We start from the raw sequence: 16,132 nt of genomic DNA on the forward strand, positions 1-16,132 counted from the left end.
AAGTAAGGCAGATTTATAATGGGCATTTACTAGATAGCATCGATCTTGCTAACCACACGCTGCTTACAACAATGGAACCCGTAAAGCTTCTGTCAAATAAAGCGGGCTAGCTGAGTCCCGTGCTCGCGTCTAGGCATCAGCGACATTGATGAACGCGGAGCCAGAGGCTCAGGGGCACACAATGTCACATATATCTAACAAACAGCAGCTCAGAGAGGTGCAGGGATGCTGCAGAGACCACACTGATGTGTACGTTTCTGCAATAACTGCCCCCACAGCTCTCCATCATTCGCCCCTCCATCCTTTACCTTTTTTTCCCACCATGACAGTTATCAGTGTACCATTCCCGGAAGGAAAGGTGAGCTCCGACATGCTCCTAGCAGCCTTTCCCAGCAGACCAGGGTTAAAAAACACATAATATTTAACTTGATTTTTTTTTTTTTTGCCAACCCACACACAGGAAACAGAATTCCCTCTCTTTGCCAAACAGATCATGGCAAGTTATCAGACTATAGCTAAACCTGGCTTAGTGTTCTCCTCTTCCATCTGGGGCATTTTCATCCAGGCTCAAAGCTTTCAGTCCAGCATTTAGGTCTTAAAACAAGGACAGTGATTCCTGGTACCGTGCCATGCATTTCCAACAGGCAGTAAGTAGACACAAGTGCTCTTCCATAAGCAGTGAGATGACGATGACGATCATACGGGCCTCCTTCAGAATACGCACTGTTCTGATTTTTGAGGACTACGGCCTAAATCACTGTAAATTTACATGATTGGCTGGACTGAGCAGGGCCCTTGAGGGTGCCGTGTCTGCAAATTTGAGTGTTATAATCACCCCAATCAAGATTTTACAATGGGGCTAAGCCAGGACCACCCCTCCCCTCGTTAATCCTTCCCAGCAACTTTGAGCAGCATATGTTGTCGGCATGATCACACACAGCTGACCTTGACTCTCTCAGATTACACAAAAAAGCCAGTGCGTTGCACCTTGGACAAGATAGATGTGTGAGAAGATGACACACCTGATGGTGCTGGGTTTGGTTTTGTGGTTCAGTAAAGTTTCTATCCCTGGCATACTTAATATGAGAAGATCTGGACAGAAAGTGATGAACAAGCAACTTTTATCTGCAGGATTTACCAGGGCTACTCACCATTGAGTCCATTGGGGATGCTTCTGTGGTGGTGAGGTGCCGACAGGTCGTCCATGGACCTCCTCATGGTGGGACCCAGCTTACTGTTCTCTGCTGTAGGCTTGTGTATGTGGTTGTGGTTGTGATTGTGGTGATCGGGGCTCCCAGCACTCCCAGTGCTGGACGTGCTGCTCCCGTCTCCAACATCCCTGACCGTGCCGGTGCCGCCGTTCAGGTTGGTTAAACTGGACTGACTGTCTATGGAGCTCCTGGACCCGGCTCCGTTCCTCTCCTCATCCAGCATGAGGATGATCTCCTTCAGCTCCGAGTTCTCCCTCAACACGGTGTCCTGATTGGCCTCCAGCTCCTTCAGCTTCATCATGTAGGTGCCCACCTCCTTCCACAGGGCACTGGCAGTGTAGCGGCCGAAGCGTTGCCATTCCCGGGACAGTTTCTTGCCTTTCTGTCGGTCGTCGTCCAGAAAGCAGCAGAGCTCCCGGAGCTCGTGGTTGTCGTCCTGCAGCTTCTGGTTGATCTCCTTCAGGCTCCGGATTTCGTGCAGGTGCATCTGCAGCCGCCGGTTGATGTCTTTCATCATGTTGCCGTGCTCGATCATCAAGTTCATTTTCTCCCCGTCGACCCTCCGTAACCTCCGGAGCAGCTCGTCTTTGCTGCACCGCAGCAGCTCCTCGTCCGTCAGCTGGCTCAGATCGTCCTTTGCTCCGTCGGACAGGTTTTTAGCCATGACTGCTGGGTTGTAGTTCTCAGTTTATCGAATCAGCGTGTATTTTAAATGAATCGTCCCGACCCTCAGTGACTAAATCGCCTTAAAACACGTTGTCCAACACGAGAAACCAGCATCATCCCCCGTGTCTGCGCTCAACAGGCCGATAATGAGAAGCACAATATCATATGATGCTGTTGGAACACGGGCATAAACTAAATGTCTGAAGGAAAATCCTGGGCGAATCTGGGGAAAGGGGCGCTGCCACTCACATTCCCCTCTCTATGGAACAATAAATAAATAAATAAAATCGATTACCAGTGATTTTCGATCAGGTCCTGATCGGCAGAGCGGAGTATTGACAGCGTCCCACAGCAATGTGCGCCCTCCGGACGCCGCTCCATTCAAAGGATGCCACCCCCCCACCCTCCAAAAAACCCAAAATAACAGCCAAACTTAAATTCAAATCGAAGAACTAGGCGACTAATTAAATCTCATGACGCGCAAACCAACTGCTTGTGATTTGAATTCAGCGACGGTGCATTCCTGCGCGCTCCGGCGTCAGCGGCGCTCCTCCTCCGATAAGCCTCTTTAATGAGGTGCTGTGTCGGTGGACGCCGGATTGAAGCCCCCGTTCAGCCAGCTCGGACTCCCAGCCGACCCCTCCCTCTCCTCCTCCTCCTCCCCGTTGAAATTCTCAGTTTGAAATCGTTCAGGGGGGATTTGGGCCAAGGCGGCCAATGGAGACGTGGGAGCGTGAAGTGGACAGCAGGTACACGAAAAAGTGCGCTGGCTCCTCATTGAAGGCGGGCTCGGCCCTCTTAAAGGAACCGTGCCTCTCACAAGATAAACATGAAACGTGGGTTTGAGAAACACTGCGACATGAACGAGCACATGGATTGTTTTATTGGATTTTAAGCAACCGAGCGAAATGACGCACGAACGTCAGCGCGTTCAATGGCAAACTCAGTTTAAAGGGATTACAAATAATAAATTTGGGCCGTAAATACAATTATTACTCATAACATTTAATTTTACATTTACAGGATATTGCGCTGGGATTTTCATGGAATGTGTATGAAATAAATACATCTTTTCCGAGTTTGGTTAAGACCTGCATCTCCAGTATTTTTGATAGTTTTAAGAATTATTCTAACTATTAATTGGTTACTTTTTTTCTTCAATGAGCTTCAATTTTGTTTTTGTGTTTTAAAATTGACGTTTATGCGGCAACAGCGCCCCTGTGGGACAAAAACGTTTCCGCTGCAAATAGGTGACATTTTCCACCAATAGAACACTTGTCATGATTAAAACCTCACTTCTATCAAAACTCAACTTTGCTAAACCAATACTTATGTGAAAGATACAAAATTCTGCAGAACAGACATATCTTGAAGACGGTAATTCCTTTATTTCCTGTGATCTCTGTGTCTGAGAGAACACAACACTCCGCTCTTGGGCCTGAGCGCGCCGTTGTCGAGGATGTCAAACGACTGTCCAGGCAGGAGGGTGAAGTCAAACCTCTGGATCAACTTGGCCATCACTACCTTAGCCTCCATCTACAATCACACCAGGCCACAGTGTGACACCGTTACCTTTGTGTGTAGTTTAGTTGCTGTGAGTGTTTGACTTGAATAAATGTTTCCACCCACCTGAGCAAAGTTCTGTCCCAGGCACGAGCGGGGACCGAGTGAAAAGGGGAAGTAGCAGTAATACGGCCTTATGACAGATAAGAGTTGTCCTCATTAGGCACAGATGACAGCGATCAGGGAGGTGTGACAACTGCAAACTACTTACTTGGGGGCATCTGGGTCAAACCTGTCTGGATCAAATTTCAGTGGATCTTTAAAGAACGTCTCCATTCTCCCCATCCCATAGGAGCTGAACTGAATATCAGAGCAATCAGCATGTTTGAGAAGAGTTAAGGTAGTGGAGGAGGCACCATAGAACCCTTTATTGGAAAGGTGACCCCGATGAAGCAGCTGGTGGACCTGTTATTGATTCTGTTACTGGATGCTTCAAAGCTACAAAACACAGGTAACAGACTCACGACACAGACGACACCTCCCGGGACGTGGACACCACCGATGACCATGTCTTCCTTTAGTTCACGAGATGTGCCTGGAGCTGTTGGGTACAACCTCAGAGTCTCTTTAAGCACCTTGGTGGATGGTTTACAGAAGGAATTAACTGTAAATATGAATTTCTATTGAACAATAATAAATGAATGCTGCTCATTTCAAATCAGAGTACGAACCTGTGAAAGGTAGCCCAGGTGTCCCAGATCATCATAACTGATGTCTTGTTTCATCCCGATCGCCTCATCTACTTCCTTTTTCACTCTGAAATACAAACAGGCAAAAACCTAAGACACTTGTGCACCGAGACCTATTCACCATAAGTGGACCGTCCTCACCTCTCCAGTATGTCTGGATGTCTCCCCAGCTCCATGATACAAAATCCCAGCTGATTGGCCGTCGTCTCCTGCCCTGAAATGTTGCAGTTTACAGAATCAATGAGAACTGCAGGATTTCACCCCTAAAGAACAGCCCTGCACACTCACCCGCGATGAAAAACGTCAGAAAGTTGTCCAGCATGAGCTCCTCATCCTCCTGGGTCATGATTTCCTCTGGAATATTAAACAAAATGAAGAGATGAAAGTGATTTTAGAGCTAATGGTGACCAAGAGTGCAGCAGTCTTATTTTTAAGGCAAATTAATTACTTGAAAGGAAATAATCTCATTTATCTTCTTCTCTCTCTCTCTCCATCCTATTGCTGCAGCGCTGTGCTGAGGTGGAAGATCAGCCAGTGAGCTGCTTCACCTGCAGCTCTCTGACAATCGACTCATGTACTGAAATGAACTTGTGACTCCATTTTCAGAGGCTCCCAACAGTTGAACTTTGAGACCCCAGTGCTCCGTTTATCAGTTTCCAGTGTTTTCATGGAGTTCTTTTCCTGCTGATTTCTCTGTACTGAACATCAGAAATCTGAACTTTTGGTGCTTTTGCTTTGATTCAATAAAACTCCTGTATTTAAGCTGGACCAGGTATGAATTTTGGGATCCCTCAGTAACTTAAATATGTCACCAACATGTTTTAAAAAGGTGTCCCATTGAGAGGTACTTGTCAGATAACACTGGACTGAAGTTTGACCTCATTGTTACAATATTCCAGGTATAATTTAACCCTTTACACACTGTTTGTCCTACAGTGAAACAGACTGAACTTTGTGCAGACATACAGAACTCTATCACGTTAAAGACACAGGTATTTTATATGCAGTTTGCATTATTCCTCATATTTTTTTGTTCTAGATAAAAAAACAAAGCCTGTACTCAAATATTCATTTGACCATTGTTTAAAATGAGGGAAATTGCTGTTTTCTTTATCCAAACCAAAGAATCTGAGCATCAACCTTTGCCTGCAGATTTAATGATCTGAGTGAGGATATCTTTGGGAACTTCGCCGTTCCTCAAGGCGGTCTTCCTCTGCTGGATCCACTGAGCTCCAGTTTGGCGCAGCAGACGGCAGGCTCCCCGCACCTCCCTGATGAAGGACCAGTTCTTTGGGTTTAACTGGAAATGGAATATTTTAACATCACCTTCCAATACTTCCTCCGTGAGCACTGTGTTTAAATCCTGCAGTGAGGCCTTACCATAAAAAATGGGTCTCTGACATTGAACACCATCCCTTTCAGACAAAGCTCAATAGCTCTGGGGAAAGGGGAACTTTTCCTCAGCAGGTCCAAATCAACACCAAACGCAACCTGACAGTCATCAAAGCAATTAGCATTCAGGCCAATTAAAGGCTCGACTGGTAAAATTGTGTTATGAGAAGACTAAAGCTCAATACCTTAGCGATAACTTCCATGGTGACACAGTTGACCAGATGCAGCATGTTGGCTGTTGTTTTGTTGTCAGCAATTTCTGACAGTTTGTCCATCAGTTTGTCTGCTGTCTCATTGAAGTTTCCCATAAGACTTCTTAAATACCTGAAAAAAGAAGCATTTCAATGGTATCTTAGTGTCTCACAGGCATCTGCAGTGATTTCATGGATGTTTTGGGCAACAGGACAACATACATATATAAATCACACGCTCCATTGTGTCTCATCCTGTCCACCAAGTAACTCACAAGCTGCTGAATGCAGGGTCCATGATCCGACGCTGTTTGTACCACTTCTCATGGTCCCGAACTATTACCAGGCCATTTCCAAGGAATCTTCAAGGCAGGAGCAGCAGGGTTTTTCATCAAATAAACTGGCCCTATCAAATATTGCCCATTGTGTCTGGTTATTACCTATTCTGAAATATTACCTTTGGCCAAACAAACTGCTGATTCTATTGTGGAGGAATTTATCTTTAGTGTATTTTGGCGACATCAGCATTTCCTGAAACACCAAATGTAAACAGTGAGAAAGTGTGTTTCCAAGTCAAAAATGAATTTCTCACTTCTTTCTGTCCACCTGTGATTTAATACACAAATATTGTGCGATGCTTACCCAACTGAGGATTTCATAAACGGTTTTTTTGTTTGTTTTTTTACCTTGGTTGTCTCTGGACACGACACAAACACCATAACGTGGTGCATAAAATTAATCTTGTATACAGGTCCATAAGTCTCCGCCCTGTTTAAGTGACAATATATATTATTTGTAATTAAAATTCCGATGAGAAGGTAAAGGAGTTTTCATCACAATAATCAACCAACGCAACACTTAAGACAATTAGTCTCATAGGTAGCGATGAAAGCGTTATAACTTATAACCAAGACCGGTCTGTAGGGGGCGCTGTTTGTTGGCATTCTGGTGGTAACACGGGTTGGTTGAACAATTTACAGTCATATTTGTGATAAAATCTTCGTTCCAACTCACCATTTCAAAAACATGTCGTGCACAACACCATCTTTCATGATTTCTAAAAGTTTCGATGAGTGTCCGAAAAAAAAACTGCGCGGAGGAAAAGTGCCAGACAAAAGACAGCGTTATTAAAACCTGTTAATCGTTAATGGTGCGTTTCAATGCACAAAGAACTCTCTAAAGTTGAACAAAGTTTAGTCTTACCTGTCTCTCGGTGGTCCCGGTATATGATCATACTTCATGTGAGTGTATTTAATGTACATGCAATAACCGAGAAGAGCAATGAAAAGCAGCAAGAGAAGAAAGATAGATGCTTGCGAAATCCAGCCAAAAATCAAGTTGAAGACTCCCATTTTAGCAGGTAAAGTCTCGCACAGACGAGACGTGTAAAGAATATCGAAATTTCAGACCAATTTGAGACGGGGTCAAGACCGCTGATATATATGTGTTTACGCAACAGCGCCTCCTAGTGGATGAAGTGCGGAAGAAGCCGAAATATAAACCAGGAAAAGGTTCGAAATCAGTCTTAAATTTGTTCTTTCTCAACAAACACACAGTGAGTTAGGCTGTCGCTACAAATTTTAAAAATTGACCACAATTAATAATCTTAAAAAAAAAAAATCATACCCATATGTCCACAATCTTTATCTTGGAATTCAGGGTGGGGCTCCCCAGTCACGTTCCAGGCAGGGTCCACTGGTACTTATTTGTATTTTTTTTACTCATTAGAGTCTTTTTGAACCCCAGTTTGTTTGACCCCCCCACATAGTTTGCCATAGGAAACCCCAACTGAGACAAATTCCCCCAGATTACAGGCTTCTAGGTTCATCAAATCCCTCAAACTTCACCATAAGGTGGCGGTCCATGGAGTAAATATTCATCCTATTTTTAAAAAAAAATAATACTACATTAATAAATGCAATGAATAGGGCAATGCATAGTTGGTTAAGAAAAAAACAAAACTGCAATGCTGTTCACAAACACTTTATCTCAAATCTATAGAGCTAAATTAACTGTTACAATAACAGTGTGGGTTTATTGGTGCGAAAGCAGCGCCCCTATGGCACAAGTATATTTTACACAAATTTCACGTTTGCATTGCGAAGAAAACACTTCTAACAAAACGCCAATTTGCTGAACCAATACATACATGAAAGGTACAGTTACAAGTACAGTTACAAAATTCTGCAGAACAGACATATCTTGAAGACGGTAATTCACTTATTTCTTGTGATCTCGGTGTCTGAGTGAACACAACACTCCGCTCTTGGGCCTGAGCGTGCCGGTGTCGAGGATGTCAAACGACTGTCCGGGCAGGAGGGTGAAGTCAAACCTCTGGATCAACTTGGCCATCACTACCTTAGCCTCCATCTACAATCACACCACCAGGCCACAGTGTGACACCGTTACCTTTGTGTGTAGTTTAGTTGCTGTGAGTGTTTGACTTGAATAAATGTTTCCACCCACCTGAGCAAAGTTCTGTCCCAGGCACGAGCGGGGACCGAGTGAAAAGGGGAAGTAGCAGTAATACGGCCTTATGACAGATAAGAGTTGTCCTCATTAGGCACAGATGACAGCGATCAGGGAGGTGTGACAACTGCAAACTACTTACTTGGGGGCATCTGGGTCAAACCTGTCTGGATCAAATTTCAGTGGATCTTTAAAGAACGTCTCCATTCTCCCCATCCCATAGGAGCTGAACTGAATATCAGAGCAATCAGCATGTTTGAGAAGAGTTAAGGTAGCATAGAACCCTTTATTGGAAAGGTGACCCGATGAAGCAGCTGGTGGACCTGTTATTGATTCTGCTACTGGATGCTTCAAAGCTACAAAACACAGGTAACAGACTCACGACACAGACGACACCTCCCGGGACGTGGACACCACCGATGACCATGTCTTCCTTTAGATCACGAGATGTGCCTGGAGCTGTTGGGTACAACCTCAGAGTCTCTTTAAGCACCTTGGTGGATGGTTTACAGAAGGAATTAACTGTAAATATGAATTTCTATTGAACAATAATAAATGAATGCTGCTGATTTCAAATCAGAGTACGAACCTGTGAAAGGTAGCCCAGGTGTCCCAGATCATCATAACTGATGTCTTGTTTCATCCCGATCGCCTCATCTACTTCCTTTTTCACTCTGAAATACAAACAGGCAAAAACCTAAGACACTTGTGCACCGAGACCTATTCACCATAAGTGGACCGTCCTCACCTCTCCAGTATGTCTGGATGTCTCCCCAGCTCCATGATACAAAATCCCAGCTGATTGGCCGTCGTCTCCTGCCCTGAAATGTTGCAGTTTACAGAATCAATGAGAACTGCAGGATTTCACCCCTAAAGAACAGCCCTGCACACTCACCCGCGATGAAAAACGTCAGAAAGTTGTCCAGCATGAGCTCCTCATCCTCCTGGGTCATGATTTCCTCTGGAATATTAAACAAAATGAAGAGATGAAAGTGAATTTAGAGCTACTGGTGACCAAGAGTGCAGCAGTCTTATTTTTGAAGGCAAATTAATTACTTGAAAGAAATTATCTAATTTATCTTCTTCTCTCTCTCTCTCTCTCCATCCTATTGCTGCAGCGCTGTGCTGAGGTGGAAGATCAGCCAGTGAGCTGCTTCACCTGCAGCTCCCTGACAATCGACTCATGTACTGAAATGAACTTGTGACTCCATTTTCAGAGGCTCCCAACAGTTGAACTTTGAGACCCCAGTGCTCCGTTTATCAGTTTCCAGTGTTTTCATGGAGCAATCCATGGAGTTTTTTTCCTGCTGATTTCTCTGTACTGAACATCAGAAATCTGAACTTTTGGTGCTTTTGCTTTGATTCAATAAAACTCCTCAATTTAAGCTGGACCAGGTATAAATTTTGGGATCCATCAGTAACTTAAATATGTCACCAACATGTTTTGAAAAAGGTGTCCCATTGAGAGGTACTTGTCAGATAACACTGGACTGAAGTTTGACCTCATTGTTACAATATTACAGGTATAATTTAACCCTTTACACACTGTTTGTCCTACAGTGAAACAGACTGAACTTTGTGCAGACATACAGAACTCTATCACGTTAAAGACACAGGTATTTTATATGCAGTTTGCATTATTCCTCATATTTTTTTGTTCTAGATAAAAAAACAAAGCCTGTACTCAAATATTCATTTGACCATTGTTTAAAACGAGGGAATTGCTGTTTTCTTTATCCAAACCAAAGAATCTGAGCATCAACCTTTGCCTGCAGATTTAATGATCTGAGTGAGGATATCTTTGGGAACTTCGCCGTTCCTCATGGCGGTCTTCCTCTGCTGGATCCACTGAGCTCCAGTTTGGCGCAGCAGACGGCAGGCTCCCCGCACCTCCCTGATGAAGGACCAGTTCTTTGGGTTTAACTGGAAATGGAATATTTTAACATCACCTTCCAATACTTCCTCCGTGAGCACTGCGTTTAAATCCTGCAGTGAGGCCTTACCATAAAAAATGTGTCTCTGACACTGATCACCATCCCTTTCAGACAAAGCTCAACGGCTCTGGGGAAAGGGGAACTTTTCCTCAGCAGGTCCAAATCCACACCAAACGCAACCTGACAGTCATCAAAGCAATTAGCATTCAGGCCAATTAAAGGCTCAACTGGTAAAATTGTGTTATGAGAAGACTAAAGCTCAATACCTTAGCGAGAACTTCCATGGTGACACAGTTGACCAGATGCAGCATGTTGGCTGTTGTTTTGTTGTCAGCAATTTCTGACAGTTTGTCCATCAGTTTGTCTGCTGTCTCATTGAAGTTTCCCATAAGACTTCTTAAATACCTGAAAAAAGAAGCATTTCAATGGTATCTTAGTGTCTCACAGGCATCTGCAGTGATTTCATGGATGTTTTGGGCAACAGGACAACATACATATATAAATCACACGCTCCATTGTGTCTCATCCTGTCCACCAAGTAACTCACAAGCTGCTGAATGCAGGGTCCATGATCCGACGCTGTTTGTACCACTTCTCATGGTCCCGAACTGTTACCAGGCCATTTCCAAGGAATCTTCAAGGCAGGAGCAGCAGGGTTTTTCATCAAATAAACTGGCCCTATCAAATATTGCCCATTGTGTCTGGTTATTACCTATTCTGAAATATTACCTTTGGCCAAACAAACTGCCGATTCTATTGTGGAGGAATTTATCTTTAGTGTATTTTGGCGACATCAGCATTTCCTGAAACACCAAATGTAAACAGTGAGAAAGTGTGTTTCCAAGTCAAAAATGAATTTCTCACTTCTTTCTGTCCACCTGTGATGTAATACACAAATATTGTGCGATGCTTACCCAACTTAGGATTTCATAAACGGCGTTTTTTGTTTTTGTTTGTTTTTTACCTTGGTTGTCTCTGGACACGACACAAACACCATAACGTGGTGCAAAAAATAGATCTTGTATACAGGTCCATAAGTCTCCGCCCTGTTTAAGTGACAATATATATTATTTGTAAATAAAATTCCGAACAGAAGGTAAAGAAGTGTTGATCACAATAAACAACCAACGCAACATTTAAGAAATTTAGTCTCATAGGTAGCGATGAAAGCCTTATAACTGAGTATATAAAATGTAGTTATAACCACGATCGGTCTGTTGGGGGCGCTGTTTGTTGGCATTCTGGTGGTAACACGGGTTGGTTGAACAATTTACAGTCATATTTGCGATAAAATCTTCGTTTCAACTCACCATTTCAAAAACAAGTCGTGCACAACTCCATCATCTTTCATGATTTCCAAAATTTTCGATGTGTGTCCGAAAAAAAAACTGCGCGGAGGAAAAGTGCCAGACAAAAGACAGCGTCATTAAAACCTGTTTGTGGTTAATGGTGAGTTTCAATGCACAGAGAACTGTCTGAAGTTGAACAAAGTTTAGTCTTACCTGTCTCTCGGTGGTCCCGGTATGTGATCATACTTCATGTGAGTGTATTTAATGTACATGCAATAACCGAGAAGAGCAATGAAAAGCAGCAAGAGAAGAAAGATAGATGCTTGCGAAATCCAGCCAAAAATCAAGTTGAAGACTCCCATTTTAGCAGGTAAAGTCTCGCACAGACGAGACGTGTAAAGAATATCGAGATTTCAGACCAATTTGAGACGGGGTCAAGAACTCTGATATATATGTGTTTACGCAACAGCGCCTCCTAGTGGATGAAGTGCGGAAGAGGCCGAAATATAAACCAGGAAAAGGTTCGAAATCAGTCTTAAATTTGTTCTGTCTCATACCAATACACAGCGAGTTTCTCTAAACTCCAGTAAGCTGTGTATTTGTATAAGAACAAAGTGACCACAATGAAGAATCTTAAAAAAAACATGTGTCATTATCCAATCTTGATTTATCTCGGAAATCAGGGTAGGGCGTCCTGGGTCACATTCCGGGCGGGGTCCACTGGTCTTTTTCACTGGTTTTACTGGTCTTTTTCAACCGCAGTTTGTTTGACCCCCCACCTAGTTTGCCATAGGAAAACCCAGCTGATAAGGTGGCGGTCCACGGAGTAAATATTCATCCTATTTTTAAAATAAACAAATAAAATAAAATAATGCAAAATTAACTGTTACAATAACAGTGGGAGTTTTTCCATGCGAAAACAGCGCCCGTGTGGCACAAGTATATTTTACACAAATTTCATGTTTGCATTGCTAAGAAAACGCCAATTTGCTGAACCAATACATACATGTAAGGTACAGTTACAGGTACAGTTACAAAATGACAGCTATGTCTGCAGAACAGACATATCTTGAAGACGGTAATTCCTTTATTTCCTGTGATCTCGGTGTCTGAGTGAACACAACACTCCGCTCTTGGGCCTGAGCGCGCCAGTGTCAAGGATGTCAAACGACTGTCCGGGCAGGAGGGTGAAGTCAAACCTCTGGATCAACTTGGCCATCACTACCTTAGCCTCCATCTACAATCACACCACCAGGCCACAGTGTGACACCGTTACCTTTGTGTGTAGTTTAGTTGCTGTGAGTGTTTGACTTGAATAAATGTTTCCACCCACCTGAGCAAAGTTCTGTCTGAGTTTTAATGCAACGTAGATTAAAGTTGAAATAACTGAGAACAGCGATGAATGATATTGTAAAACAGCGCCGCACCATGGCCGAAATAAAAAACAGGGAAAAGGTTCGAAATGAAACTGACTTTTGTTCTTCCGCATATCATTATAGAAATATAATTACAATGAGTAGACAAAATGCGTTCAAATATTCAAACTAAGTTTGAATTTAGCGAGATGGCTTGTAATCAAAACGTGTCACAAAATAAAAGGCTATGACTGTATCTGATACTTCCTGTTTCGATACTGAGTTCAATGTTTTGTCAGCAGATTCATGCCAGTCTAATCCTGACGAGGTAACTGATTAATCCTAGCTTGTGTGTATATGACGCAATGGGCTTCTCCATGGAATGGATGCGGGCTCCATAGCTCAGTGGTTAGAGCACTGGTCTTGTAAACCAGGGGTCGCGAGTTCGATCCTCGCTGGGGCCTTGCAGTGGTTGGCATTTTCCAAATTATTGTCCGAAATTTATATTACTTTTGTTATCCCAAATGATTGTTACCAATGTGCCTCACTTGCACATACACATATACACCTGCATATAATACTGAAATAGCCAAAATTTTCCTTTTGATTTTACCGTTAGGCCTTGAGAAGCCACGAGGCCACATGACTTCCACCCGCTCCAACTTTTATACTTTGTTTCTTAACAAACATGACGGCAAAGTCAGAGACGTCACGAATATGGAATAAGTTCACTAAACATTGATCGGGATAATTCCCCCATGACTGAAAATAGAAGCAGTGTTAATCGGAGCAGAGAACTAGGTAGATGCGTTTCACACATCAGAACTTGCCTGTGTTCAGTTCAAGAAACTTCAATCTCGGTTGATTCAATTGCACTCATCTCCAGGACCACGGTGGAGGCGTGGAGTCGTGTGAGTCAGCACAGAATTCCATCCTCACATAGGTTTCATTAAGAGATGCGCACAGAAGGGAAATGAGGCGGGTGGACACCGTGACGCAAACATTTGCGTGTCGGGGACAGAGGACGTGAAAAATGTGCAAAAGAGGAAACATGCATTGTTCCACCATAAATAAAACGCAGCCATTATACGGCATATAACCCGGTGACCTGATGAGAAATAGATCAATTGTACTAATAGCGCGTGAAGTGTAAATTTAACCTTCTTTTATGACCACAATTCATCCAGTTTAAATGAATAAACTCGTAAATAAATGAACAAGCCTTTATGGTGAACCTTGACGTGTGGACACATAGATGCGCACATCAGTGTTGATTATGTGCGCTATAATCAACTGGTGGGTTATTGTTAACGTTTTACATTTGCTATAAAAGATGAAACAGTTTTTAATGCTATTGAATTATTCCATGGGGCACTGTAAATCTGCAGATTATATAACATCGGAGTATTCTTTTGAATGTATTTCAAATAATAGTACCAAATAAATTGATAAAAGCTTCAATCGAGAGATAGATTATACTTGTTTTCATTTCGACAATATAACTGCATCATTCTGAATATAATTTTGGATATCATTTTGGAGATCTCCGTCGTTATGGTGGGGGTTGGGTGTGTGTTGTGGGGGGGTGGGGGGTGGGGGGTGGGGGGGGGGAATGTACGTATGCAATTACTCAGTCTGGCCAGTAAGCGTCGCTCTTTGGCAGCTCTTGAACATTGCTGCATTTACGTGTATTTTCTGTGATCGCACTAACTTTGGATCTCCATCTCCGAGAGACACAACGATGTTTTTGCCCGCCTGAAGTAGGCGTAATTTGGAATGAAAGTCTGATATGAGAATTGGTAATCCCGCTACAACCACTTATTCACAATAACCTGCAATTCTGCACATTCTTTTCTTAAGAAGAATGTTAAATTACATTTTTGGAGGGAGGGTTTTGGCTCCCCGTAAACACTGGGGGCGAGGGGCTGTTTGATGTTGTTATGGCTGGCATCTGGCCACCTCTCCTGGATCTGCAGGCCCAACCATGACCAAAGGTACTGGCTGTTCATTTCATGTCTGTTAGGAAGAGCAAAAGAGGGAGGAAGGAAATTCATATAGTTGATTAGACGTGAGGTAACAAATGATTTGGATTCATCCAAAGATTGCCAGTTGTCTAACCTGTGCAGAATATGTATGTCTAGAGTTACAGCTTTATGGATCTGGCTTGATGAAAGGATCTGAAAATGTGACGTCATTCTTTCAGAATCATCATTTGGACACTGTTAGAGAGATTTTGTTTGATACAAGTGGATAATGAAAGCAGTAATAAGTATACTTACTTGGGTAATGTTTGACTGCATCTAAGTTTTTCAATATTTGAGACAAATATGTCTTAACTATTTAACTTTCTTCATCTGCCCAGAAAATATCAAAAATTTGAAAACATCGAATGGGCTTCTGTGATTTTTGAGGACTTTCATTCAGATAAATTTGGCAACCCGCAGCTGCAGGCAGGAGGTCAGCAGACTTTTTTTTCTTTTACTATTGGTGGCCTAAAGTGCTTGAATTTGTCCCTCTTGTGAATGGAAGATCCATTCTGAGATTAGGCTTGTTGATTATCTCAGAACAAGGCTTTTCTCTATGTCAAGCTCTGCAAGGAATAGGATAAGTGAAACTCCAGATAATCCATGTCGGATCCTGAGATCCATGGAATTTTCCCCCCCAGGTTATGTAGGTTGAGCTAAAGTGCATTTGTTAGCAAGTGTAAGTGAGCATAATCCAGCCAGCATTAATGCATAACGAGTTTTTTTCCCCCAAGACTTCAATGCACCATTGTCTGTGAGCCTGTGTTTGTTTGTGCAGAGTTCTGCCCTCAGCAGGAGGTCTGTAGGAGGACAAGGCCGCCTGTAACGGGAGCAGCAGGAAGACCTGAAGGGCCGCGCTGTTTGCTGCTCGAGCAGCCGCAGCGCACACAGAGGAAATCTCATGTTCCTGCCAGCTTACAAAAGTAAACAGATCTGCAGCAACGAGCTGGCACCGGGCCTGGGCCACCAGCGCGAACAGTAAGGGAATCAATCACATCATATAGCACACATACCTGTATTCATTCAGACTGCTGCGCAGCAATAAAACCAAGAATCAACATGTGCATCATGTATATTTGTGTATTTGTCTGTCTGAAATCAGTGGCTTTTAAAGTGACATTGTCCTGATGACTTTAGAGTTTAGAACAAGAGTGAGACCGCAATATTATTCCAGAGTGGCCTTCATAAGCTGTGAATTTGTGCACCCTTTTAAAAAAAAAAGTGCATCTGGCCTGGAGCTCCACGCTTCATTCAATATATTAGATAACATCTTTCAGCCACATAGTTTTGAACACAGCGCTCTCTTTCAAGTTGGTTTCTTCTCTCTCTCTCTCTCCCTCTCTCCACAC

General features: G+C 43.1%; 4 protein-coding genes and 1 non-coding gene across 9 annotated transcripts in view; 2 read left to right on the plus strand and 3 right to left on the minus strand.

The window, feature by feature from the left end:
* ccdc85cb (coiled-coil domain containing 85C, b) overlaps positions 1–2,608 on the minus strand; it is a 30,750-nt gene extending 28,142 nt beyond the window's left edge. For all 4 annotated transcript variants that reach the window (XM_057016625.1, XM_057016624.1, XM_057016622.1 and 1 more), the window contains exon 1: positions 1,152–2,608. In XM_057016625.1, the coding sequence (XP_056872605.1) occupies positions 1,152–1,875 (724 nt within the window). In that variant the 5' untranslated portion in view covers positions 1,876–2,608. The remainder of the gene's footprint in view (positions 1–1,151) is intronic.
* Positions 2,609–2,739: 131 nt separating this feature from the next.
* On the minus strand, positions 2,740–11,894 carry LOC130515942 (cholesterol 24-hydroxylase-like). 2 transcript variants are annotated; one of them, XM_057016618.1, is made up of 16 exons: positions 11,618–11,894; positions 11,426–11,503; positions 11,080–11,161; positions 10,845–10,918; positions 10,663–10,749; positions 10,382–10,520; positions 10,185–10,295; positions 9,945–10,104; positions 9,077–9,142; positions 8,930–9,002; positions 8,771–8,855; positions 8,564–8,674; positions 8,324–8,412; positions 8,179–8,245; positions 7,885–8,082; positions 2,740–3,227 (listed from the first exon to the last, which is right to left on the minus strand). In XM_057016618.1, the coding sequence occupies exons 1-15, from the start codon at positions 11,764–11,766 to the stop codon at positions 7,933–7,935; spliced, it is 1,521 nt and encodes a 506-aa protein (XP_056872598.1). In that variant the 5' UTR covers positions 11,767–11,894; the 3' UTR covers positions 2,740–3,227; positions 7,885–7,932. The 2 variants fall into 2 exon arrangements, with proteins under 2 accessions (XP_056872598.1, XP_056872597.1); XM_057016617.1 differs by lacking the exon at positions 2,740–3,227 and having other exon boundaries at positions 7,680–8,082; positions 11,618–11,892.
* Positions 3,242–7,176, minus strand: LOC130515943 (cholesterol 24-hydroxylase-like). Its single transcript, XM_057016619.1, has 15 exons — positions 6,916–7,176; positions 6,727–6,801; positions 6,399–6,480; positions 6,170–6,243; positions 5,988–6,074; positions 5,707–5,845; positions 5,510–5,620; positions 5,270–5,429; positions 4,418–4,483; positions 4,271–4,343; positions 4,112–4,196; positions 3,905–4,015; positions 3,652–3,740; positions 3,507–3,573; positions 3,242–3,413 (listed from the first exon to the last, which is right to left on the minus strand). Exons 1-15 carry the CDS (start codon positions 7,062–7,064, stop codon positions 3,264–3,266), a joined length of 1,518 nt encoding a protein of 505 aa, XP_056872599.1. The 5' UTR covers positions 7,065–7,176; the 3' UTR covers positions 3,242–3,263.
* Positions 11,895–12,744: 850 nt separating the features above from the next.
* The window catches only part of nrxn3b (neurexin 3b), a 302,073-nt gene continuing 298,685 nt past the window's right edge, over positions 12,745–16,132 (plus strand). Inside the window, exon 1 of the mRNA XM_057016587.1 lies at positions 12,745–12,757. The gene's annotated coding sequence lies outside the window, so the exon portion shown is untranslated. The remainder of the gene's footprint in view (positions 12,758–16,132) is intronic.
* On the plus strand, positions 13,151–13,223 carry trnat-ugu (transfer RNA threonine (anticodon UGU)). The gene has a single exon. It is a non-coding gene; the product is annotated as a tRNA-Thr (tRNA).

This window comes from Takifugu flavidus, chromosome 19, assembly GCF_003711565.1.
Source record: "Takifugu flavidus isolate HTHZ2018 chromosome 19, ASM371156v2, whole genome shotgun sequence".
NCBI lineage: Eukaryota > Metazoa > Chordata > Actinopteri > Tetraodontiformes > Tetraodontidae > Takifugu > Takifugu flavidus.

Excerpts from the sequence above, each read along its gene's own strand:
- LOC130515943 (XM_057016619.1), bottom strand. The coding sequence starts at position 7,064 with ATGGGAGTCTTCAACTTGATTTTTGGCTGGATTTCGCAAGCATCTATC. Across the intron at positions 6,075-6,169 it reads AGCAGTTTGTTTGGCCAAAG|ATTCCTTGGAAATGGCCTGG; the intron begins GTAATATTTCAG and ends CCTGCCTTGAAG. Across the intron at positions 4,016-4,111 it reads ACCTGGGCTACCTTTCACAG|GTGCTTAAAGAGACTCTGAG; the intron begins GTTCGTACTCTG and ends CCATCCACCAAG.
- LOC130515942 (XM_057016618.1), bottom strand. The coding sequence starts at position 11,766 with ATGGGAGTCTTCAACTTGATTTTTGGCTGGATTTCGCAAGCATCTATC. Across the intron at positions 10,750-10,844 it reads GGCAGTTTGTTTGGCCAAAG|ATTCCTTGGAAATGGCCTGG; the intron begins GTAATATTTCAG and ends CCTGCCTTGAAG. Across the intron at positions 8,083-8,178 it reads TGGGACAGAACTTTGCTCAG|ATGGAGGCTAAGGTAGTGAT; the intron begins GTGGGTGGAAAC and ends GTGTGATTGTAG.